General features: G+C 46.8%; 5 protein-coding genes across 6 annotated transcripts; 2 read left to right on the top strand and 3 right to left on the bottom strand.

Annotated features, from left to right (window-relative positions):
- Positions 1-577: 577 nt before the first annotated feature.
- LOC117895318 (protein masquerade) lies at positions 578-6,637 on the bottom strand. The gene is given in 10 exon segments (XM_034802881.1): positions 578-1,202; positions 1,270-1,498; positions 1,500-1,548; positions 1,609-2,551; positions 2,611-3,564; positions 3,629-3,784; positions 3,851-4,150; positions 4,209-4,358; positions 4,417-4,591; positions 6,509-6,637. Coding segments are annotated over 9 exon segments (3,246 nt in total). The 5' UTR covers positions 4,559-4,591; positions 6,509-6,637; the 3' UTR covers positions 578-879.
- A 3,589-nt stretch (positions 6,638-10,226) lies between these two features.
- Positions 10,227-12,964, top strand: LOC117895321 (ero1-like protein). The gene is made up of 5 exons (XM_034802888.1): positions 10,227-10,537; positions 10,621-10,887; positions 11,357-12,039; positions 12,109-12,417; positions 12,490-12,964. Exons 1-5 carry the CDS (start codon positions 10,391-10,393, stop codon positions 12,539-12,541), a joined length of 1,458 nt encoding a protein of 485 aa, XP_034658779.1. The 5' UTR covers positions 10,227-10,390; the 3' UTR covers positions 12,542-12,964.
- A 174-nt stretch (positions 12,965-13,138) lies between these two features.
- Positions 13,139-14,036, top strand: LOC117893478 (cilia- and flagella-associated protein 298). The gene is made up of 3 exons (XM_034800102.1): positions 13,139-13,513; positions 13,573-13,842; positions 13,896-14,036. Exons 1-3 carry the CDS (start codon positions 13,139-13,141, stop codon positions 14,034-14,036), a joined length of 786 nt encoding a protein of 261 aa, XP_034655993.1.
- Positions 13,767-17,704, bottom strand: LOC117895320. Its single transcript, XM_034802886.1, has 8 exons — positions 16,753-17,704; positions 16,480-16,690; positions 16,168-16,252; positions 15,902-16,104; positions 15,675-15,841; positions 15,320-15,617; positions 15,111-15,248; positions 13,767-15,055 (listed from the first exon to the last, which is right to left on the bottom strand). The coding sequence occupies exons 1-8, from the start codon at positions 16,896-16,898 to the stop codon at positions 14,726-14,728; spliced, it is 1,578 nt and encodes a 525-aa protein (XP_034658777.1). The 5' UTR covers positions 16,899-17,704; the 3' UTR covers positions 13,767-14,725.
- Positions 17,705-18,816: 1,112 nt separating this feature from the next.
- LOC117895324 (protein tipE) lies at positions 18,817-21,737 on the bottom strand. 2 transcript variants are annotated; one of them, XM_034802893.1, is made up of 5 exons: positions 21,179-21,737; positions 20,918-21,113; positions 20,679-20,852; positions 20,380-20,616; positions 18,817-19,060 (listed from the first exon to the last, which is right to left on the bottom strand). In XM_034802893.1, exons 1-5 carry the CDS (start codon positions 21,441-21,443, stop codon positions 19,015-19,017), a joined length of 918 nt encoding a protein of 305 aa, XP_034658784.1. In that variant the 5' UTR covers positions 21,444-21,737; the 3' UTR covers positions 18,817-19,014. The 2 variants fall into 2 exon arrangements, with proteins under 2 accessions (XP_034658784.1, XP_034658783.1); XM_034802892.1 differs by having other exon boundaries at positions 18,817-19,932.
- Positions 21,738-21,874: the final 137 nt, after the last annotated feature.

The raw sequence follows: 21,874 nt of genomic DNA on the forward strand, positions 1-21,874 counted from the left end.
TCCCGAAGCAGCAGCACCACTCGGAGCCGACCACTGCTTTCGTTTTCGTTTTCTTCCAGGGAGGAGCGCTGCGGGACGAGGACACTGCATAAAATCACGTAGCAGACGAAAGGGTTCAAAACAGGGATAAAAACAATGCAGTCGCTGGAGAGGGAGTGAGAGCGGTGAGGAACGGTGCAAGGGTATTGGCGCTTCCAGTTTTCTTTCCTTCGAGGGTAAGTTTTTATTTCCAGATGTGCCAAAGAAGCTTCTCCAGTGAGCACACACACATAAAAAGAGAGCGAGAGAGTTGAGTGAGTAGATTTCGAAGTTTTGAGTGAGTGTTTTGTGCTCCGCCTCTGGGAATAGATCGCAACTTTGAGTGTTTCCAAAAGAGATCCTTCTTTTCGTGGCTGGTGATCCTTTTTCTTATTTTTTTGCTGATATTTTCCGTTAAAATTGTTGAATATTTAAATTGAATAAAATGCGAGACATGCATAAATTTGTGAGCAAAAAAAAGCGAGAATATGGAAACCCTTTCTGTTCAATTTTGTTTCCCAGGAAAACGGTAAAGAAAAATGAGAAATTCCAAGGATTTTTTGTGTTTATATATTTTGTACTCGTATATACAAAAACAGTTTACAATAAGGGGGGGTTTTCTTTTATCAAATAGGGGAATACTTTTAAAGATTGCCGTTTAATTTCTATCGATAATCGTAGTAGCTATTATTATTATTGGATCCAAACCGATCCTTTAGATTTAGGTATGAATAGATTACACTAGGATTTAGGGCTTTAGGGTTAACAGTCGAAGAGCAGGAACCCCGGGCTATCGTAGACCGTTCCGAGAATAACGGACACCGCTACAAGAGCAGGGTTCCCCGAGCTGGGGGTTCCTCACTATAAGTTATTCACGCTAATGATCTGATTGATCCAGCCGATGAACGAAGAAGTCTTCACATAGACGCCGGGCACATCCTGCCGGCCGCAGCCAAAGCCCCAGGACACGAGGCCAGCGAGCTCATAGAAGCCATCGTCCTGGCACACCAGCGGACCGCCACCATCGCCTTGGCAGGCGTCATGTCCCTCCTCGCCACCAGCACAGAAACTGCTGGCGGGCAGTATAAAGATCTTCTCTGTCACGGCATTCACTTTGCGGATGCACTCCGTGTCGCTCACTATGGGAATCTCCGCCTCACGTACCCTCAGGGGTATGGGACCAGCTGAAAATCAGAGAGACAGTTAGAGAGTGCCAGATATCAAAATTTGATAGAGAGAGCTAAGACCCACCTTCACCCATGTAGCCGTAGCCGGTGACCGTGCAACGCTTGCCCGCCGCATGGCTGACCCCACGCGCTGGGAGACACACCAGACAGACGCCATCCCTCAGTTCGGCCTGGCCATGGAGCTTCAGCAGTGCAATGTCATTGTCCAGGGTCTGGCTGTTGTGATTGTGGTGAATGTAGGTGGTGGCCACTCGCAGTGTCTGGGCCCCAGGACTGCCGTACTTGCGCGTCAAAGTCATAGTCGCCCACTCGGACATAGATGGCATCTCCGGAACGAACAATACTGTGGATTAAGAGTGGATTAAAGTGGTTTAAAGGGGAGCTCCAGTGGAGGGTTACTCACTTGGTGACACAGTGGGCCGCTGTCAGCACCCACTGGGTGCCGATGAGTGCTGCTCCACAGAGATATTGATTCAAGGAATTAATCAGAGCCACCTGCCAGCACCACTCGCCATTCTCTCCATCCTCGCCACCCACCACACGGGCCCTTCTCCTGCCACTGTAGTTTGCCGGCTGAAGTGTGTTCTGCAGCGATCGCTGTTGGTAGTAGTCCGGATACACAATCTCCGGTTGATCCGACGCCGAGTGGCTGTGGTAGGAGCGCAGCTGATTGCTCTGCAGACTGGCACCAGTCTCCACGAGATCTCCGAGCTTGTCGTTGTGGATCTGGATGGGCACGATGGCGGAGCCGAGCACCAGCCGCTCGTTGGACTTGTTAAAGTTGCTGGCGTATGCCGAAATGGAGGTCATTTGGCGGGCAGAGCGCTGCACACCGTACTTGGCACGGGCGTAGGACACCAACGAGAGGGCAGGAGACCTGCCAGCACGTCCTGTGCGAAGGGTTCCCTTGACGCCGCACACATACTTGGAGTAGACATGCGGCCGCGGAGTCGTTGTGGTTGTTGTCGTGGTCGGAGGCGTCGTCATCGGTGGCTGAGGCTGCGGCGGCAGAGCGGGTTGCAGTCCGGGCCCAGACTGTCCGTAATAGTCCGCATAGTTGGGAGGTCCTGGAGGTGGTGGTCCTGGCTGGTGCTGCTGGTAGGGATTCGGATGATGTGACTGCATTTGCGGCGGCGGACCCTGCGGCTGCTGGTTGTTCATGTAGGAGTACGGAGGCAGGGCAGCCGGCGGATAGGCCTGCGGCGGACCCATGGGCGGAGGCGGAGGATAGTAGGCCGTGTCGTTGCGCGTCTGGAACTGCTGCCGCTCCAGGATCTTGCTCTTGGGAGCACAGCAGATCTGGCCGGAGCGCTTGCAGCGGAACAGGTCGGTCATTTCGGCGTTTTCTGTGGGAGATTACGGACTATCATTGGGATCCTACAAAAGGAATGCAAATTGTACTCACTGAAGCACGTGAAGCTGAGCAGACTGACGATGCAGGAGCCGGGACACTCCTCGCGTGGATCCGGACTGGGCGTGTTGTGCAGCACATAGGGCGGTGCTGTGGGTGGCTGTGTGGGCGACGGCGTTGCTGGCGGCAGCTTTGGCTTGGGCGCACCGGCACGAGAGTTGTCGCAGCACACGGAGCCCTTGGAGCAGGTCGTAGCCGTGGACACCAACACTGAGGGACGCTCACAGAAGGCGGCCATGATGTTCAGCAGACAGAAGCCCGGACAGCGTGGCACCTGTGGCGGTGCCTGAGGGGGAGGTGGAGGTGGAGCCGATGAAGGCGCGTTCAGTGTGCTTTCAGCAAAGGAAATGATCTGCGAGAGGAAATCTCCACCGCCTCCACCTCCTCCCAGTGGATTCGAAGATGCTGGTGGTGGCGCGGCGGGACGAGCGGGCTTTGCTGCAGGCTTGGGGGCATGCTTTATGGCTGGCTTTGTGGGTGGCGGCGCCTTGGAGGTGGGTGCCTCGGAGACACCAGTACCAGTGACACAGCAACTGCCCTCGCCCGGACAGAAGGCCTCCGAGTCGATGTCGTCGCAGAAGATGGCAAAGATGCCGTTCATACACTCGCCCTCGCACTCCTTGAGCACCTGCCCCTCGTCGTTGGACTGACCAGACTTGAGCTTGTTGCTCAGCGGCGCCTCCTCTTCCTCCTCCTCATCGTCGGCCTCTTCCTCGTCCTCTTCCTCGGCGGCAGCTTCGGTGGTCGTTCTGGTCGGATGCTTCTTGTGTTTGCTGGGCTTTGGAGAGCTCTCTCCTTTGGTCCTTGCTGGCTCTGCGGTTGTGCTGGTTGTGGTTGTTGCCTTGGTAGTGGTTGTGGTGCTGGTGGTTGTGCTGGTGGAGCTGCTTGCCCTCGTGGGCGCAGACTTCTCGGATAACGTCTGATTCGGCTTCAGGTTGCTCATGTGCTCTGCAAAAAATTCAACCAGAGTTCTGGTTAATGGGGAGCAATGGTGGAGAAATCTTGAACCTACTGGCTGGAATGTAGATGTCTTTGGGCAGCTTTCCATTGGAGTACTCATCCAGGGAGACGCAGCACTTGGTGCCCTCCTTGCACAGTCCATCGCTGGTCAGGTATGCCTCGCAATACTCCGCTATGCGATCTGCTACACAGACACCCGTGCAGTCCTCTGAAGAGCGTATAAAAGAAACGTTAGAAAGGGTTTCGGGGAAAGCAGATCTTCAGCTGTTCTTACTGTTCACATCATCCGTGGCCTTTGTGGCCTCATCCTTGTCTTTGGGCTTTGACGTTGTCGCCTTCTTGGTGGTGCTGGGCTTCTTTGTGGTGGCCGCTGTGGCTTTGGTTGTGCTGCTGGCCGGACGTTTGGCTTGTGGCTTCGGTTTGGGCTTCGGTGTGGTGGTTGTTGCTGTGGTGGTGCTGCGCCTGGTTGTGCTAGTGGTGGCCACTGTTGTGGTTGTCCTCTGAGTCGTTGTGGTGCTGGGTGTCGTCGTTGTCTTGGGCGTTGTGGTTCCCCTCAATGCTGTGGCATTTTTACCTTTAAAACGAAAACATTCTTTCTTGTTTCGGGTGATCAAATCTATTGTAATGCTCACCTGGTGCATTCTCGATGCAACATTTCATGCTGGGCGACGGACAGGGCACATTGTCAAGCACCTCGTAGCAGATGAGTGTGGCCAGCGTGTGGACACAGACTCCGGGACAGTCCTTGGCATCCGCTGTGCTGGTGATGGTGTCGAGCAGGCCTAAAGGGAGAGCAAGACACTGAAAGCTGCTTGGAAATATCGAAGTTATCTTTCTTACCTGATAGAAAACTTCCAGCCAGGGACTCATCCTGTGCCTGAACTGTCGATGGACTGACCAGCAACAGGCTGAGGAGACTTAAGGCGATGAAGCTGCTGCTCATTTGGCTTGGAGAGCCTTTTATTTCTCGATTTTGCGCCATGGTCAGCACGTGCTCATTGCTTTAGCAAAGAATCTGAGAGAATCGGAGAGGAGAGTTAAGTAATTAGCGTTGGTTCAAGTGAAAGTCGAGGCCACTGAGTCATCTGTAAGCCAAGAGGCCCCACTTGTGACGTAAAGCAGCAGCAGTAGCAGCAGCTTGGGGCAGATGCTTGGGGCAGCAATGCCACCTCAAGATCATCATGATGATCTTTGAATCGTGGCAAAGTGTGATAAGAAGTTAAACCCGTTTTTCACACATTGGTTCTTAGAGTTGGGTCTGTGGACTGGGTTCGGTTCCCACTCCACTCTCTACGTAATCTGCGGCAGGTGCCCCATTTTTAGATATTACGTATCCATGATGAGAAGCATAGCAATTCCAGACCCATTCTCGAGTGGGAATGCCAAGAGTTCCTAACGGACCGCAACAGTCCAGTTCCAGAAACGATTCCGGCTTAATGGACACGATATGATATGTATTTGGGTTGCCCAAGAACCAGAAATGGAAATGGAAACAGAGAAAGAATCGTCAAGCACACAAACTGGTTACACGCCTCCCCCTCCTCCCCTATCTGAACTGTGGACAGGCGATTTCCATGCAAATAATTACACCAGAAGTACCCAGAAAGATGACAATGGTAAAAGCCGAGCCATTCTTCCAAAATGGAACCGTTTAATGAATGAAATAGAAAGTACTTAGTGGCACGGCAAGTACACGAAATGAAATGAAACCTACTCTTCAGATAGAGATCTTTTTAGCGAAAGTGCAGCCGAACGGATGACAACTGTGTGTACAGTGGAATTGTACTCCGGACTCACGTGCGGGTCTGTCTTCTCGAAGCTTTCTAGGGAAAACCGGAAATTTCAGGGAGGTACTAGGCATGATTAAACACAATTATGTGGCTATAATCCTCGTTCTTTCTAGAAAGTGACTTTTGGTTAGCCAAAAAAAAAACCAATTCTAGCCGCTCCCCAGACGACGCGTCGTCAAAGGCACACACGTATTTTGGGTCAAGAAGTTTCTCTCTCTTTGGCAGCTCCCCTTTTCTGTGCTTCCCTTCCCTCATTCTTTGCCCCGTTCTGTCAGTCACCACGCCTACGCCACCATGAATACCAAGTCCGGCACCAAAACCGATAAGTAGGTCAGATGCATAAGGCGCGACGGCGTTAACACCGATCCAATCCGATCGTTCCCCCATTCATACTCGCTCTCTCTCTCTCTCTCTCTCTCTCTCGGATAAGAGTTTGTTCTTGGTAATCACTTGAAATTCCAGTTGCTGAATTTGAATTTCACACCACGAGACAGAAGAATGAAAGAATGTCTTTCAAAAACAAACAGAAATGCCGATGCTGAGGAACGGTTAACTTTTAACTGTAAAAGACACACGCAGCAGGCACACGCACACGGGCACACATGCGCACAGACGCGACACGATCGGACATGTTCGCCGCCGCTGTCCATCTATCGTAGTTGATTTGGGAGCTGCTTTTCAATTTGCAAAACGAATTTTGTTGTTGGTTTCTTTCGTTTTTAGCACTTCCATAAAAGTTGCAAAAGAAAGGCACATAAACACCACCAAGTACTAGCAGCAGCAGTAGCAGAAGAAGGAGATGGGTGAAGAAGGAGGCGGAGAGGCAGTAGAAACCACGTCAAAGAGGAACCACTCTTCGCCTAAGGCTCGTCGGTTCCCGAACAAGTTATGCGACTTCTTCTGCTGCCTCTCTCTCTCCTTCCTTCTTTCTTTCTTTCGGAACGTATCATAACGGTAAGCATCAGCAACACACACACAAACTGTGAGCTGGCAGCCAGGAGACAGCCCATAGATGCCGTCACCTTGGAATGCACTTGGAATCCGGCACAAGACACACTCCCACTTGCACCTGCTGCACCATATGCAAAGTCCACTTAAAAGCACTCACTGACACACACACATATAACCCGTATATCACTCACAATGTTTTAAAATTAGAACAGAAGGAGGATCGTACGATCCACGGCAACCGTTGCGTTTGCTTAGTTGATTTTGCTTGAAAGAGAGGCGGAGGCGACGACTGCACCTTGCGAAAGCCAGAAACGATCTGACCAGCGCTCAGGGTTCTCATCGCTGGTAAGCCAGAAGAAGCCGAGCTTGGCGCTCAGCTCAGGCAACCGCCAAGGCCAGGCCCCGGGTCCGATCCGCGGCCACAGCTGGAGAAAGTGTGGAAAAGACAGGCAAAGAGAGAGAGAGAGAGAGGCAGCTCAAAAGTTAAAAGAGAGGCCATCTACCTACCTCTCTCTTCCATCCATCTCTTATGACCATCACCTGTTTGTGCTCTCTCCTGCTCTTATGACCATCCATCACCTGTTTGAGTGCGAGTGGCGTTACCTGGCCCCTCTTTTGTGTCCGTGTGTGTGGCTCATAAACACGGATGGCATGGGATTCTTGTCGATTGGTCGCTCAAATTGCCACTTAAGATCGAGGGTTAACCATTTTGAAGACATTTTTATTAGCAATCCCTTACCGCGACCCTTGCCAAAAAAAATAGAAATAGAATTGCACCCCCCGGAGTGTGCCTACTTATGGGATTAGCGATTGCAATTTTCGAACCGATCTGAGATCATCATTTTTGCGCATTTGCATTCAGCTCGGGGCTTAGTTATGCAAATTTCAAGTGCAACAAGATGTTGCATACATATGCTAATTTACAACATATTTTCGCAAGTCACAGACCTCCCAGCCCTTTGGGAAGGATCCTGATTTGCATCTTGATCTTGGTTTGGGTTTTGGGTAGAGTCGAGAAGAGCTGTTGACGTTTCTCTGTTGTCAAACATTGTAGAATGCAATTATGAGTGCGCGAATCTCTAATGAGCAACTAAGTAGGCAATGCAGATACTCCTTTCATTTGCATAACGTCTGGGAAAACTGCATAATCCGATAAGAAAGGGATTTGTGGTTCAGTGAGAAAATGTTTTCTAATTACATGCTGGAATATTTTGTTGTCAAATCAATAGTAGAGAAATGTTTGCTTTTAGTTTAAACTATAATACTTACTAGCACCCATTTGTACATATATATATTTATTTACTGAATCGAAGTCTCTGAGATATCTTACAAAAAACACAACAAATCCTATCCTAGTAAACAACGTTTACGTTGCGTTTATCCTTGGCTGCTGCTACCTTGGGCAAGGTAATCAAATGTCTAGGCAAATGAACAGTCTCTGTACAGGCTGTGGCTCTTTCGGTGTCCTTCGGTCGCGGATGTTCCCAGGCTCTGGTGCGCATCCTTCGTTTCGGGGCAAAATCTTCTCAAGACGAAACTTCACACGACAGTCTCGGATCGCAATTTGAATAAAACGCTGCATAAAAAAAATTGAAAGTGGTAAAAAAAGTGAAAAAACTTCCTAAAAAAAAGTGTGGAGGAAAAAAAGTATTTATCATTCCCCGCGCATGTGTGTGTGAGAGAGAGGAGAGGAGTATTTTGTACCTGGATTCTGGAAGGCAAATAGATAAGGAGACCCGGTCGCTCTGTCGCTGTTGTTGTTGGTGGTGGTTCGTCCTTCGTCCTGCGTATGCAAATTTGATCGCCCGAGTCCGTGATGATTCCTTTTCAATTTGAACAATGCCGAGGGTCGCCGTATCGCCAGTCCCCTGGCCACACATGTTCTTGTGTCTGCGTTTTTTCTACATTAATCGTCCCATTTAAAAAAAAATGATAAACCCTTTTGCGTCTCCGTTCGGTACCATTTTTTTTATTTTCGAAGATTTTTCCCCGTTTTTGATGCGGCTTGTGTGAGGTTCATCTTTTTTTTAGCTTAAGTCATCCCGTTGTTGTAATTTCACTTTTTTCCGTGAGAACTTTTAGTCGAAGGAAGATTTGGGCGAAATTCGAGAAAGAATAGAATGAAGTAGAAGGAATTGGAGAAGAATAGGAACTGGAGATGCTTTTGGAATAATTAAATAGGTGATCTTAGACAATATAACCTTTGAATTGGGAGCAGTGCAGGAGCTAGAAGTGGTTTGAATTAAGAGCTTTAAAATTCACGAAAATGAAGATGGAAAATGTTTTATGGTGCAATTTATTTCTATAGATTTCATTCGACTAATTCCAACTTAAAAGCCAAATCATGAACTCTTGTGCATTCTTGTGGTAAGCATCTTTATATGTTTTAAATGCAAGACACAATTTATGCCTAAATAATCAAGAGGCCTGCCCTGATCCGTGATTCGACCCCGAACCGGAGCCTGACCTTACCCGCCAGCAATCTACCCCCCGGAGTGATGTGCGATGATGTTCTTGTGGACGTCCTGACACTGGCCTGAGCTCTGACCGAGTTTCCTCAATTTGCATATCAAGGAGGAACGCGAACCCTTGCATGTCTTAAAAGGGGTCGACAGCGAGATCGACGGGTGCAAGGGTTTTGGTTTGTCATGGGAACAAAAGATGCATTCAGTGTCGAAGAATAGATGGAAATCAATATTTGAGGTAATTAATTAACAGCATCAATATTGGAAGAATGGAAACCAACAGCAATATTCACATTTAGCAATCAATTGATTGACAATTCAATAATATCTTGGAATATGATCAGCGAAAGTCAGCTACGATCGTATTTCAATGGTTTGAAAGTCATTCACTACAGAATACTTTCGTAATTGGTTGGCTCCCATACGACAAAGCTCTAGCCACAGATCATTGGCATTGGAAGGCGGCTTTTTGTTGGCCTATATTATGGCAAAATAATTGCAACCAGATATTTGATAAGCTTTATCAACATTTAAAAACCAGAAATATTCAAATAAATATCAAAATATACAATAGAGTGGAAATGCTTTCATTCCAGTTTTGTTTCGTTTCGTTTAGTATAGATTCCAATTGTGGAATTAAAACCATTCAAAATAGCAATATTTTTGTGTGTGTTTTCAATTCCATTCAACTCCAAATCCATTCTTAAATTTAATTCTGCACCACATATTGTGAATTGTCAAAAATAATCAGGTTCAACATTGCCATAGAAAATTATTCCACTATATAAAATATTGTAAGTACTCCAATCTGAATTTGAATTCAAATTTATAATTTAAATGCCACGGATGCATGACTTATTTTTAAAGCTGTCTGGCAGCACAGCTATGATTTGACAATGAGTTGGAGCATTGTGACCATCACTGCCACACCATGCCCGATAGCACTCAACTTTGAATGCTATTTTTTGCAATCAATTCTAGTCAATAAATCCATGAAAATCAGCCAATCTTGTGGGAAATTGAATGATGTCTCGAGTAAATATACATTTTTAAAGCTAACAGGCCTAACCAACTGGTAATATTAAACAGAAGATCAAAGTCGAGCAAAACTATTTAAGATTTACGGTATATTTACAGTTTATTTTGAAAATGAAAGGGAATATTTCGGTATATTTCTGATGGTCTGTCGGTATATGTCATCGATAGTTCCGCACCTATACTGATTGCGGTATATTGTAGTAAAAGAGAATCCACAAAAAATTACATAAACTCTTATTGTTTAAATTATAAGAATCTACCATGCATGGTCTCATGAACAACCATCGTTAGTCAAGAAAATATCGACAGCCCTATCATCGAACTGAAGTATCGCTGTAGCGATTCGCTACATTATTCGTTGTTGCGATTAAATACCAAAAAAAAACAAAAATTACACCTGCGAAACGTAAATATTCGCTAGATTTGTGAAATTAACAACAACAACAAAATCTCTGACTGCTCGACTCTGACGGCATTGCGCATTTCCACTTGCGCTTCGTCGGCGAACAGAACAGGGCCACAGCAGAAAAAGCAGCAGAACCAGCAGCAGCGATAAAAACAGAAATAGAAATGTCTGCGAGGGGTACACGAAAAGTGCAGCGAAATCTGTGGGCGTCGTTCCTGGCGCTCCTGGTGATCCTGTACTGGGCAGATCCCACGGGCGGCTACTTTGCAGCCCTCGATGAGACGGAAACGAACAAAAACTGCTTCTGCGAGGTAAGTGGCAGGTAGCAGCCGCGTCACTCAGGCATTAAACTTTCTCATTTCCCACACACACGCACACACACTCGCACTCACAGCTGGAGGGCTCCATCAACGATTGCAGCTGCGATGTGGACACTGTGGATCACTTCAACAACATGAAGATCTTTCCCCGCCTACAGTCGCTGCTCGTGAAGAACTTCTTCAGGTTCTACAAGGTGAACCTGAGGCAGGAATGCCCCTTCTGGCCGGACGACAGTCGCTGTGCCATGCGCTTCTGTCAGGTGGAGAACTGCGAGGAGCAGTCCATACCCCAGGGCATCAAGGATAAGGGAGAACATAAGGAGAGAGCTGCCGCTTTCAAGGTAAGTGATCGAGAGACAGACAGAGATAGCGTGCACCGGAATTCCCCATATCAATGTACGGGGCTTATCAGAGGGCGTTAATTGTTTTCGTTCCATTCGTTGGAGTTGGAGTACGTGCGGCACTCCCCCCCTACCCCACTATCTGCAGTGCTCAATGGGTTGGTTTGGCAAGTGATTAATTCACATTCCGTATGCCCATAATCTCCCATTGTCTGTGGGGCGTAAATCTTTGCTCGCAATGATGTGGTGTTATTTTGGTGGCATTGCTGACGTGGGCTTGCCCATTCATCCGGCCCCCCTTTTGATTACAGCTCAATCTTGTTTGTTTTGTGCTCTTCCCTGACGACTGACTTACAATCGAAGGTGGATCTGGGGCTGGTGCTGGTTCTGCTGCTGTTTGCACAGTTGCCAAATGTTTTACCTGTTGACTGACTTCCTCATCATTAATTGATTCTTTTCTTTGTTGCAGTATACACGCGAGGCACAGTCGACGAGTGGGTGCTCGGATGCCGAGGACTTTGACAGCGCCTTGGGTTTCCTGGACACGAGCATCAGCGATCAGGCGCATCGGGAGTTCGAGCTGTGGGCGAAGCATGACGAGGCTGAGGAGGATTTCTGCATAGTCGATGATCACGAGGAGGGCTCGCAGTATGTCGATCTGCTGCTCAATCCGGAACGGTATACCGGCTACCGGGGAGAGTCTGCGCATCGCATCTGGAAAAGCATCTACCTGGAGAATTGCTTTGGCGGCAACAACGAGACAGCGAACAAATTCTCCAGCTATGTCCAGCACCTGGATCTGCGGAATGTGTGCCTGGAGCAGCGCGCCTTCTACCGCATCATCTCGGGTCTGCACTCCAGCATCAACATTCACCTGTGCTCCAAGTATCTGCTGTCCGAGTCGAAGGATTTCCTGGATCCGCAGGGCGTTTGGGGCCCCAATGCACAGGAGTTTAAGCGCCGCTTCAGCCCAGAGACAACAGCCGGTGAGGGTCCACACTGGCTGCGCAATCTGTACTTCATTTATCTGGTGGAGCTGCGAGCCCTGGCCAAGGCAGCGCCCTATCTGCGTCGCGAAGATTACTACACGGGCATTGCGGAGGAGGATGAGGAGGTGAAGCTGGCCATCAATGATCTACTCAGCGTCATAGAGTGAGTAAACGAAGAAGCTTCTTGCGCTTTGGAAGATTTACTAATCGAAACTTTGTGTTCCCCGCGCAGATCCTTCCAGTCGCACTTCGATGAGAATGCTCTGTTCAGCAGCGGCATCGCATCGATCAAGTTCAAGAGCGACTACAAGGAGAAGTTCCGCAACATATCCAGAATTATGAGCTGCGTGGGCTGCGACAAGTGCAAGCTGTGGGGCAAGCTGCAGACCCAGGGACTGGGCACGGCACTCAAGATTCTCTACTCGGAGAAGCTCAATCTGGCCACGGAGAGTGGTCTGTGGGACAAGCCGCACATCGAGGCGGATCCCATATTTAGGCTATCGCGTCCGGAGATTGTTGCTCTCTTCAATGCCTTCGGCAGGTGCGTATCAGCTTTGGGGAGCGTTTCAGGATTCATCAAAAATAATGCTAATGGTCCTCTTTCTCTTTGCAGATTATCAAACAGTATATACGAGATGGAAAACTTCCGACGTGTGCTGAGATAACCCGGCAATGAGGAGCCCTCGAGGCGGCATGAATCCCATTCAGTTCCCCGGAGCAGTTCGGCCGAGATGCTCGACTATCTAGCTAATCTAAACGCACATATTTGGGGCTGTATCTTGTGGATCTTGGTTACGGTTTCCCCTCCCCACACCCAATAGCAGAGGCTAGCGCAGCAATCCTTGTAAATAATAATCATGACCCCCATTAGGCTACGTGTACTTTAAAGCCCTTTACCCCACCCAATCGAACAGATAGACGAAGGAGGAGAGAGACAGGTGTTTAGCATAAGTTAGAATATTTTATTTATTGTAGCAGGAAGGGAGCTTATCCATAAGGAGACTCAAACAGGAGCGCATTGTGCAATAACTCGAACGCGAAACACACACACAAAATAAATGTGAGAAAGATCGATGTTCACCCCACACCCCGGACTTGTTTACTGTGGGACACGTCACCAGGGAACTGGGTCATAGCAACCGGCTTGTTTGCCTTTCCAACAACTGTCATCTTTGCTGTCATTTATCCAACATATATACTTGTGACATTGGGCAAGAAGCCGGTTGTACTTTATTCGAAAATTTAAATTTAATCTGTAAAAAATGGTTGTCTTACAAGTCAAACGCGGTGATGAGACGCTCTTCCTGTACGAGACAAGCGTGAGCGAGAAGTCCGACTTGGTTATTCGTGATCTGGTGGCCATTCACAATGGCCAGCTAAAGGTGCAGCGCATTTGCATGGAGATTGAGGAGCTGGCCGAGCACGGCACCATGCTGCCCTCCGAAATGATTGGTCTCAATGACGATCAGATTGAGGAGCTCAAGCTGAAGGATATTTGGGCAGACAAATGCATTCCATCGGGTGGCTTCACCTTCAACAAAGATCCCTTGCTACGCCGCAACGGACAGCAGCCCAACGAGGCCATGGGCAAGGTGCTAGCCAATACCATAACCGAGGCCAAGGCCATGATAGATAAGGTAACATCCAACAAGATCATTTTCCCATGCGATATAGCTGCGATCTGTTGCCCCCACAGAAACTGGCCAAGTCTTCGAAGACTCTGTCCCTGAAGGTGGTTCAGGAGGCCATCAATCTGCTGCGTGGTGCCGTGACCATTGTGTACCCCATGCAGCTACCGCCACACGACACCATACGCATGGAGTTCACCAATACCGAGGATCTGAGTGGCACTCAGGCATCCAAGGAGGTCATTGAGCCATCCAAGGCTCAGCTCTGGTTCGCTGGTCGTCAGATTTTTATGGGCAAACTGCTCAAAGATTACTTGGGCAACAATGACAAGACCAAGGTGAGTTCTAGCCTGATACATTGATCCATGATCTGCAGCAATCTACTTGCCAGGTGGTGGTCAAGCTGAATCAGTTGGGCGAGGGTCCGCCGGGACGCGAGGCTGTCATTTCCGAGCAGATGCGTCGCCAGATGATGGCTGATTCCTTCCGCCGCCAGGAGGAGCTCAAGGTAAGAGTTGTTGACATTTGTTGAGAGGATTTCAAATTGCTTTTTATTTGCTATATATATATATAATAAGGTCTATGTATCTACGAGTATAGTTACTCCCCAGTGTGTATAGGCAATCAAAAAAGATCGAAACTAGTTTAACGAAAAGTCTAGAGAAGATTTTCCTTCTTGGTCTGTTCTGGCTTTGTCATAAAGTAAACACAGTTCGGCTCGCAAATTGGAGCTACTATTTCTACAGTTCATGGTTCCTAGTTCCTACATAGGTTCAAGTTCCTAGTTCGAGTTCCTAGTTCTTGGTTCCTTTTTTGGTGCTTCAGCTGATGTTGGGTTTGGTGGGTAAATGTAAATTCCATTTTGTGTCTTTTAAATGCAACTCTTAAGGCACCAGAACCAACTGCGAGCTTTGGGGTTTTCCTCAGTGTGTTGTGGTGTGTTGTGGGAGTGTTGTCAGGTAAATAAAGCTCTTGTTCCTTCGATCGGTTCGCGGTTCTATGTAGTATAAGTACAAGTACATTGTGTGCGTTTCCACTATAATATATATGTATCTATATGTATCCAAGAAAAGCCAAGGTTCTGTTCTGTTTAGGATTTCCTATAAACGTTGTATAAATGCCCCGAATAGAATCTAATCGAATCTTCAGTTCCCACATAAAGTTTTGGTGCTGTTTTCTATACGGATCAAGCATGGACCCAATTCACAACGAGTTCTCCCATTAGAGGATAACCAGCGGCTTCTCGGGCACATCGCACTTGGCCGCCTTCTCTTGGTCCTCATCAAAGTGCTGCTCACTCGTGTTGGAGTCCCCAGTGGGACTCAGGGGTATCAGGGACTTGGTGCTGCCAATCATTTCGTGGCTGTCCAGCGGCAGACCAACAATGTCCTCCAGCTCCTGGCCGCCCACTGCCTGGTGCTCCAAGTCCACCACATCGTCATCTGTGTCGTACATTTGTTCGGGTTGCTTGCCCGCTGGCCCCGCTCCGAATACATCATCTTCCGACTCATCGCCGGCACAGACGCAGCGCATCTTGGCATCGTCGCCCACCTAAAAGAGAGCTCATTGATGGGGCAATATTCTTCCAGCGGGTTAAACTACTCACCTTGACGGACTTTGTGATGATGCAGAGGGAAATGGAGGAGATCACAAACAGCACAATGGGCACAATCAGCGAGACCACCAGCTCCCTGTACACCTTATCCAGATCATAGCGTGCCACCACAAACTCCACATTCGCATCCTGCAAAAAGGAAACCAAAGCCCTTGAGTATCAGCTTACACAGCATGTAGAGGGGAGGTCAGGGCACCCACCTTGTTGTAATAACATTGATAGCGTGACTGGGCGGTGTTGTTGTCCCCATCGTTGCCATAGCGAGCCACAAAGTCCTTGCACTCGCCCCGCAGCGTATTGACGCAGCCCTCGAGGTTGATGTACAGTTTCTTCCAGTTGTAAATGGTGAGATTTGCCTGATTCGGCAGATATCGCTGGTGCTCGGGATCCACGGCCCGGGTGCTGTTCTCATAGATGGCCCAGAACTGCGTAAAGTTCATGAAGGGAGCTGGCAGCGTATCGTGCTCTAGCAGAGTGCCATTCAGGCAATCCGTAGCACTGTCAATACGAAACGAATTAGCTGTAGCTTCATTGCAGAGTGTGTCACAAACTCACGTAATGCGATTGTCGGACTCGCGAGTGACTGTAGCGCAGTTGGTCAACAGGTTGCCATCGTCCTCTTTCCAAATTTCCACCGGATCGATGCGTACACCGTGCTCGGAGCCACGTGCCTGATTGAAGGCCACGGCATTCTCACAATCCGCTGCAATGACATTATCCTCCTAAAAGGCAAAGGCAAGCTATGAGCTTGGGTTATAATCGTATTTAGATGATACACTCACATGCATGATGAGCGTGTTGACATTGGCTGTGGTTATCTTGGAGCAGTAACGATCACAGTCAAAGGGCTTCTTGATCTTGGTGCAGTGTACGCCATGGCATTCGAAGAAACCATTCAGCTTGGTGTTGTCCTTGGCAGAGTTTATCGTTGGTCCATCCGCCTTGTGATGGCACAAAAAGAACTCCGACATGTTCTTGCAGTGACCTGAGGAAAAGAGGAGATAATTATAAGTGTCTACAGATGTTATTTGTTTGTGTTTCTACTTGCCATTGGAGCAGTTGAACACGCCGCGTATGTTGTTGCAGGCGGTGCCATTGTTGCAGTTGAATTTGTTCAGGCGACTCATGTCAATCTGGAGACGAAAACAGATAGACAGTTAATGGAGGGATCGTAAAACTCATTCCAGGCGCCAACTGTCCATTAAAGCCAAGAGGCAAATATTCGAAATGCCTTCACGTAGAAGCCACCGCAAGTGAGTCACACTCAGACACTCCGACTCTCAGTGTGTGTCCAAGACGATGACGTCTTCGAATGAGTTGAGTTGAGTGGAGTGCGTGGGGGTTAGGTTAGGCCACTTACCATGGCACAGGAGGTGTTGGTCACCCGCGTGCAGTTGTTCAGCTGAATGTCCGTGCCATTTCGTCGCACCACGGAGTGTATCTGTGGACAGAAGCCACTGGTGCGGGTCAGACACCACTCGCCGCACGAGGCCCAGGGGCAGTTGTTGGGCATCTGACGGTCCACGGTCTGGCACATGACTGGATCCAGCTCGAAGCCGGACTTGAAGGCTCTGCAGATTATGAAGTCATCGGTTAAAGATAGAACCAGCCAGAGGGTTTGGGTAGAGCTTACTTCATGGAGGGCGAATAGATGGCCACGCTGAGATAGACAATGGACACGCAGGAGAGCACCATCGTCAGCTGGCAAAGGCAAATGGCACGACAGATGCGCTTGTCCTGCTCGGGTATGAGGCGCGGCTTGTTCTTGCGTCTCGCCATGCTTCTAGCTTGGATTTACTACTTCCTGGGAGTGGGTCTCGATACTCGGCTCTTCTTTTTTTTGTAATTTTAACTGCTAATTTACGACTTGTTGATTTTGGTGGCCCACTTTCCGGCGAACCCTGCACTTTTGCCCTGCGTTCTTTTCAAGGTGATTCTCTTTTGGTTTGCTGGACTGGGGCCTGGATGGACTGACGGATGGGAGTGCTTGTGGGTTGGGTAGGTGTTGGCTGGTTGCTTGGCGGTGGTGGTTGTGGTGTGTGGAAGTTTGTTTTTGTGGGTGGAGTGGTGCGTGGGTTGGGGCGTGTTGTTCTATTTTTGTGTTAACTTTTTAAGTTTACTTGAAACTGGACGAGGATAGGGATGGGATGAGATGTGTATGTGGTTGGATGGAGTGTTGTTGGGGGTTTCGGCTTTGTGGGGTTTCGTTTTTCCTCTGGCTTCACTTTGGCCGCGACCTGAGGATGATTTGTTTTTGAGGGGGTGGCCACAGATGGAGCGCTGGAGCTGCCACGTCCGCTCCTGGTGCGTGCTCGTGCGAAACTGAAATTCCTGACTCTGGATCCCCGACTGAGTCTCCCGGAGCAGGGCATGCCAGGGCTGCAGGCGGACACTGCGCACTTTTACTTTTTTTCGAAATGAAAGCGAAAGTGAAAGCCACAACAGGCTGAGGCAAGGACTGGCACTGGTACTGGGACTGGGACTGGGGCAGGGATGGAGACAGCTCAACAAATGGTTCCAGGTCCTGCCACGACGCCTGCGCCGGGGAGAGGGAGAGCTCTTTCTCTGGCCTCATTTATACTTTGCCTCTCTCTTACTCCTTTCTCTCTCTCTCCTTTTCCACCACATTCAAAAAGAAAACATTTCTCATTTAGCATTTCTCCACTTTTTGGTTTTGTTTTTTTTTAGCGTTTTGCTTGTCTTTTTTTGTGTGTTTAATTATTTATTAAATAGGCCGTTAGCTGGTTTAATTTGTTTATTGATAAAGACACGTTAAGTAAAAAATTTTTAATCATTTTGCATTCAAATTTTTTTTGTTTGTTCTTCGGTTTTGTTTTTTAGTTTTTGTTTGCGTTTTGCTTTTGGTTTTTGTTTGTATGATTTAAAAAATTCTCATAAGCAACGTGCGTTTTATCGGTTCTGCTAAGCTATATGTATTATATATATATATATCTATGTATATATATATACACATGTATGTATGTATTGCTATAATTTGTTAGATGTTTTCGTTTTTACATAAGAGTTTCTTTAAGACTATTTCAAAAATGTTTTGAGAGTGTTTTTTCCATGTGTGAGTATTTTTTGAGTGAGAAATTTGGTTCTTCTGCTTGAACTCTTGGATTGTATTTTGTCTTTTGTGTCTTGTACGTACGAGTATCATCCATTTTGTGGTAAATCTATCATTTAATGCCAACATCTTTATGAATCTTTAGCTTAGCGGACTCGGACTCGGACTCGTTTCCCTCTATACAAATGTTTGATTGGTTTCTTCGTATTTGTTTTCATTTTCATTTTTTAGTTAGGTTTCTTTTTTGTTTTACGAATTTACTTAATATTTTTATGACTACTATCACAATTTGTTGAAAACAAGCGATTCTTTAATTAGTATTTGGTATTATCATTGTGGAAATCGAAGTCGAGTGTCGAGAGCAATCATAAAGCGGAGCATCGTCCAACTCGAAAAAGCCAAAGTAATACGGGAAACAAAGTTCTATCTATGTTGTATATAGTACGAGTGTAACAATAATATTGCATGATGGCTAAAGATGGTATCTGAATTGTAGAAGCCAAAAGTATCGAATAAAATATATTTATCTATGCAAGTATGTTTAATAGTTGTGGAAAAGTTTTCTGTTCTCCTTCCTTCGACGATGCTCCGCTGGCAATTTATAATTATTATTACTTTGCTTGTACATATTTATCGTCCGATGTGTGAGTTGGCAGATGGCAAATGGCAATTCTCTATCGATCGTTTCATTATGTATTTTATGGTTTTTTTATAACTATATAGTATAAGCTATGTTTGTGTGTGTTTGTGTGTGTGTGATACAGACTACAAAGTTGAGTTTGCTATTTGTTTAGGGGCTTTAGCTTTAGCTAATTTGTATTTTTGCTAGTATTCCATATCATCATCTTCGTCACTGTGACACAGAAGTTTGCTAGAATTGGAATATATCGGGTTGGAACAAAGTTGCTTAGTCAATTCTAGAGTCAGAGTTAGTCAAAGTATAAGCGATAAATATATAGATAGTAAGAGTATATATACGGGGATCATGCCATACAATACAAATACGAGTAGGTACTAAGTATAATCGAAAGGAATAATCAGAAGCGGTTCAAAGTAAAAGCATGCAAATAACCAAGGCCTAGCCTCATGCCCTCTTCTTATGCGTAATATCAGATTTAATTAAATAGGAGAAACATTCGATATGTATACGAGTACGAGTATATATGTAGATATATGTATGTACTATGTTATATTAGAAGATTAGTAAATAGAAAAAAAGGAAAATGCTGGGGACGTGTGAGTAAACCTGAAAGAAACCTCTTGTAAATTCACTTTTTTTTTGGTTTTGTAAAAGTTAAAGCTACAGACTATAAAAATTGTTTGAGTACGAAGTACTTTTGAGTGAGAATACGAAATTCCTTTCTTGTGCTGAGAGTGTGTAGGAAAGAGATGTGTCCTTGAGAGGTGCTAAGGACTAAGTCTACAATTTGGAACATTATGGAAATGCACTAACTGCTAAGGACACTTCAGAGTAACATTAATTCGGTTTGGGTTTCTCTTTTTTTGTAAATTCAGGTTGCTCTTGTTGTTATTGTTGTTGTTGCTGCGTGTGTATAGGCTCTCTACGACAAGCGACAACTGTGGTGCCAGAGACATAACTCTTTTGATTTCAGCATTTATCTTCGCACTTAACCTATCACAAATAGATACATTTTTGGGGGGGACCAACGATCAGATCTCATATTTCAAAACACATTCAAGGACAACGACTTTTCCGTATTACATTTCATGCAGTTAACGATCCTGTAAGTAAGTTATAGAAGTAATAAAGAGAAAGAAGAACGAAAGAACCCATGAATTACAGGCTGGGCATGGGGGATTGGGGCGCACTGAGATGTGAAACGGAAAACAGAAACAGAAAGTATACAAAAAGTTACAATCATTACAATAATTTGTTGGTTTAACTTATGGTTTAGGCCAATTGAAAGGAATAATTTACATTCATAAAAGTAGGAGCAAGATAACATCATAACAGCACGATCTTTGACAATATGTAGGATGTATGTTATGTATCTTCATACAAGGCACAATGAAGGAGTGTTTGTGGATTTCTACTATAGTTACGGTACGGAGACTAGACAGGAGTCAGGAGTCGCAAACATATGTACGGGTATGAATGATAACAAGATGCAGGACAGGAGATGCAGATGCTGCGTCTGGCAGTTGCTTGGTTGTTGGATTTGAACTCACTCTTCCTTGGTTGGGAACTTCTCGGCGTAGACCCGCGATGACTTATTGCAGGCCTTCTCGCAGCAGGGGCAGTACCAGTAGCTCAGCACCCCGATGGAGATGGCAAAGAGCACATTCGGTATGATCAGCGACAGGACCAAATGGTACAGATTGTTCTCCCACGAGTAGCGGCCAATAACGACCTCTGGATAGGCACGACTGTAGTAGCAGGGGAATGGCTCCCCAATATGAGAGAAGCTGCAAACAAATCGGAGGAAAATTTATCATTGAATTGGGGATTCGCACAGCTGAATGCTTACCCATACTGCCTGGCGAATACGCTGCAGTTGGTCGTGGGCGGATACCCGCAGCCCTCGGAGTTGATCAGAAACTTTGTATAGCTAACATCCCAGTTGACGGTGTCCAGGTCCCGGGGATTGCGCTCCCAGTCGCTGTACGGAATGCGCGTATAGTTGACAAACAACTGATGGCACCTTGAGTGTATTATAGAAAAATTTATCAGTATTCTGTGGAATATGCTTATGCTTTTAGCTCATACTTGGTGAGTGATGAGGTGCAGCCCTCGCGACATGAGCTCCAGCTGCAGTTCTTGATGCCTTCCGCATAGATGTGATCGATTACTATGCAGGTCACAGGCACTGGATCATAGTCAGCAATAATCGTTGAGATGGCGGGATCCACTACGAAGGGTATCAGGAAGAGGAATGTGAACACCGACAAAATGGCAGTCGTACCTGAAAGAGAATAGAAGAACCAGTCGTTAGATATAGATGGGAAATGTAGATAGGATTTTGCTTACCAAGGCACACGGAGGTATAGAACTTTGCCTTCTCGAGTAGTGTATCGATTTCGATCTCCTCGCGCTTCGCCTTGATGGCGTCCACGCAGCCGCTGCCCGGCCGAACCGGTGACTGGCAGGAGGAGCGTATCGATCCCGCCACCGAGCCGCCCGATCTGCTGCTATTGCTGTTCAGGCTGATCTTGCTGGCGGATAGTGTCTGTGCCGAGAGCGTTGGACTCGTCGGCATTGACGTTGTCGTTGTCAGAGTGGAGCTCTTCTTCATTCTGATTCTCTATGGTTTGTGGTGTGCTCTTGTGTGCTGGGTGTGTGGTTTCTTGTGTTTTTTCTTAGATTTTAGGATCAGTAAAAGCTTTTAAAATGAACACCGCTAACAATTCTACACTCTCTCTCTCTCTATTTATCTCTTTACCTTCTGCTGCCCTCCTGCTTTCCTGCCCTTCTTCCTTCTTCTTCCTACTGTGAATGTGGGTTAGCTTACGTCTCTATATCTCTATCGATGTCTCCTCCTTCTCCTTCTCTGGCCTTTTCCTAGTTTGACTTATTTTTGTAGAGCCGAAAGGGAAAAAGGTTTTTCTTTTTTGTTTTTAAATCTAATTGGAACCTCCTTTTGTGTGGGGGCGGGGGAGAGGGCGGCGGTTCCGTTCCTTCTTCTTGTATATTGATTAATTTTATCTAAATTTATTTTATTATTAT

The sequence above is a fragment of the Drosophila subobscura genome, chromosome J (assembly GCF_008121235.1).
Source record: "Drosophila subobscura isolate 14011-0131.10 chromosome J, UCBerk_Dsub_1.0, whole genome shotgun sequence".
Classification (NCBI taxonomy): Eukaryota; Metazoa; Arthropoda; class Insecta; order Diptera; family Drosophilidae; genus Drosophila; species Drosophila subobscura.

Bases quoted from the DNA above. Each gene is read 5' to 3' on its own strand.
- LOC117895321 (XM_034802888.1), top strand. From the start codon at position 10,391: ATGTCTGCGAGGGGTACACGAAAAGTGCAGCGAAATCTGTGGGCGTCG. The intron at 12,040-12,108 runs GTGAGTAAACGA...TTCCCCGCGCAG, and splicing joins GATCTACTCAGCGTCATAGA to ATCCTTCCAGTCGCACTTCG. The intron at 12,418-12,489 runs GTGCGTATCAGC...TTCTCTTTGCAG, and splicing joins CTCTTCAATGCCTTCGGCAG to ATTATCAAACAGTATATACG.
- LOC117893478 (XM_034800102.1), top strand. From the start codon at position 13,139: ATGGTTGTCTTACAAGTCAAACGCGGTGATGAGACGCTCTTCCTGTAC. The intron at 13,514-13,572 runs GTAACATCCAAC...TTGCCCCCACAG, and splicing joins CCAAGGCCATGATAGATAAG to AAACTGGCCAAGTCTTCGAA. The intron at 13,843-13,895 runs GTGAGTTCTAGC...TCTACTTGCCAG, and splicing joins GCAACAATGACAAGACCAAG to GTGGTGGTCAAGCTGAATCA.
- LOC117895320 (XM_034802886.1), bottom strand. From the start codon at position 16,898: ATGGCGAGACGCAAGAACAAGCCGCGCCTCATACCCGAGCAGGACAAG. The intron at 15,249-15,319 runs GTGGGTGCCCTG...TCCTTTTTGCAG, and splicing joins ATCAATGTTATTACAACAAG to GATGCGAATGTGGAGTTTGT. The intron at 15,056-15,110 runs GTGAGTAGTTTA...GCTCTCTTTTAG, and splicing joins TCATCACAAAGTCCGTCAAG to GTGGGCGACGATGCCAAGAT.
- LOC117895324 (XM_034802892.1), bottom strand. From the start codon at position 21,443: ATGAAGAAGAGCTCCACTCTGACAACGACAACGTCAATGCCGACGAGT. The intron at 21,114-21,178 runs GTAAGCAAAATC...ATTCTCTTTCAG, and splicing joins CTATACCTCCGTGTGCCTTG to GTACGACTGCCATTTTGTCG. The intron at 20,617-20,678 runs GTAAGCATTCAG...ATTTGTTTGCAG, and splicing joins GTATTCGCCAGGCAGTATGG to CTTCTCTCATATTGGGGAGC.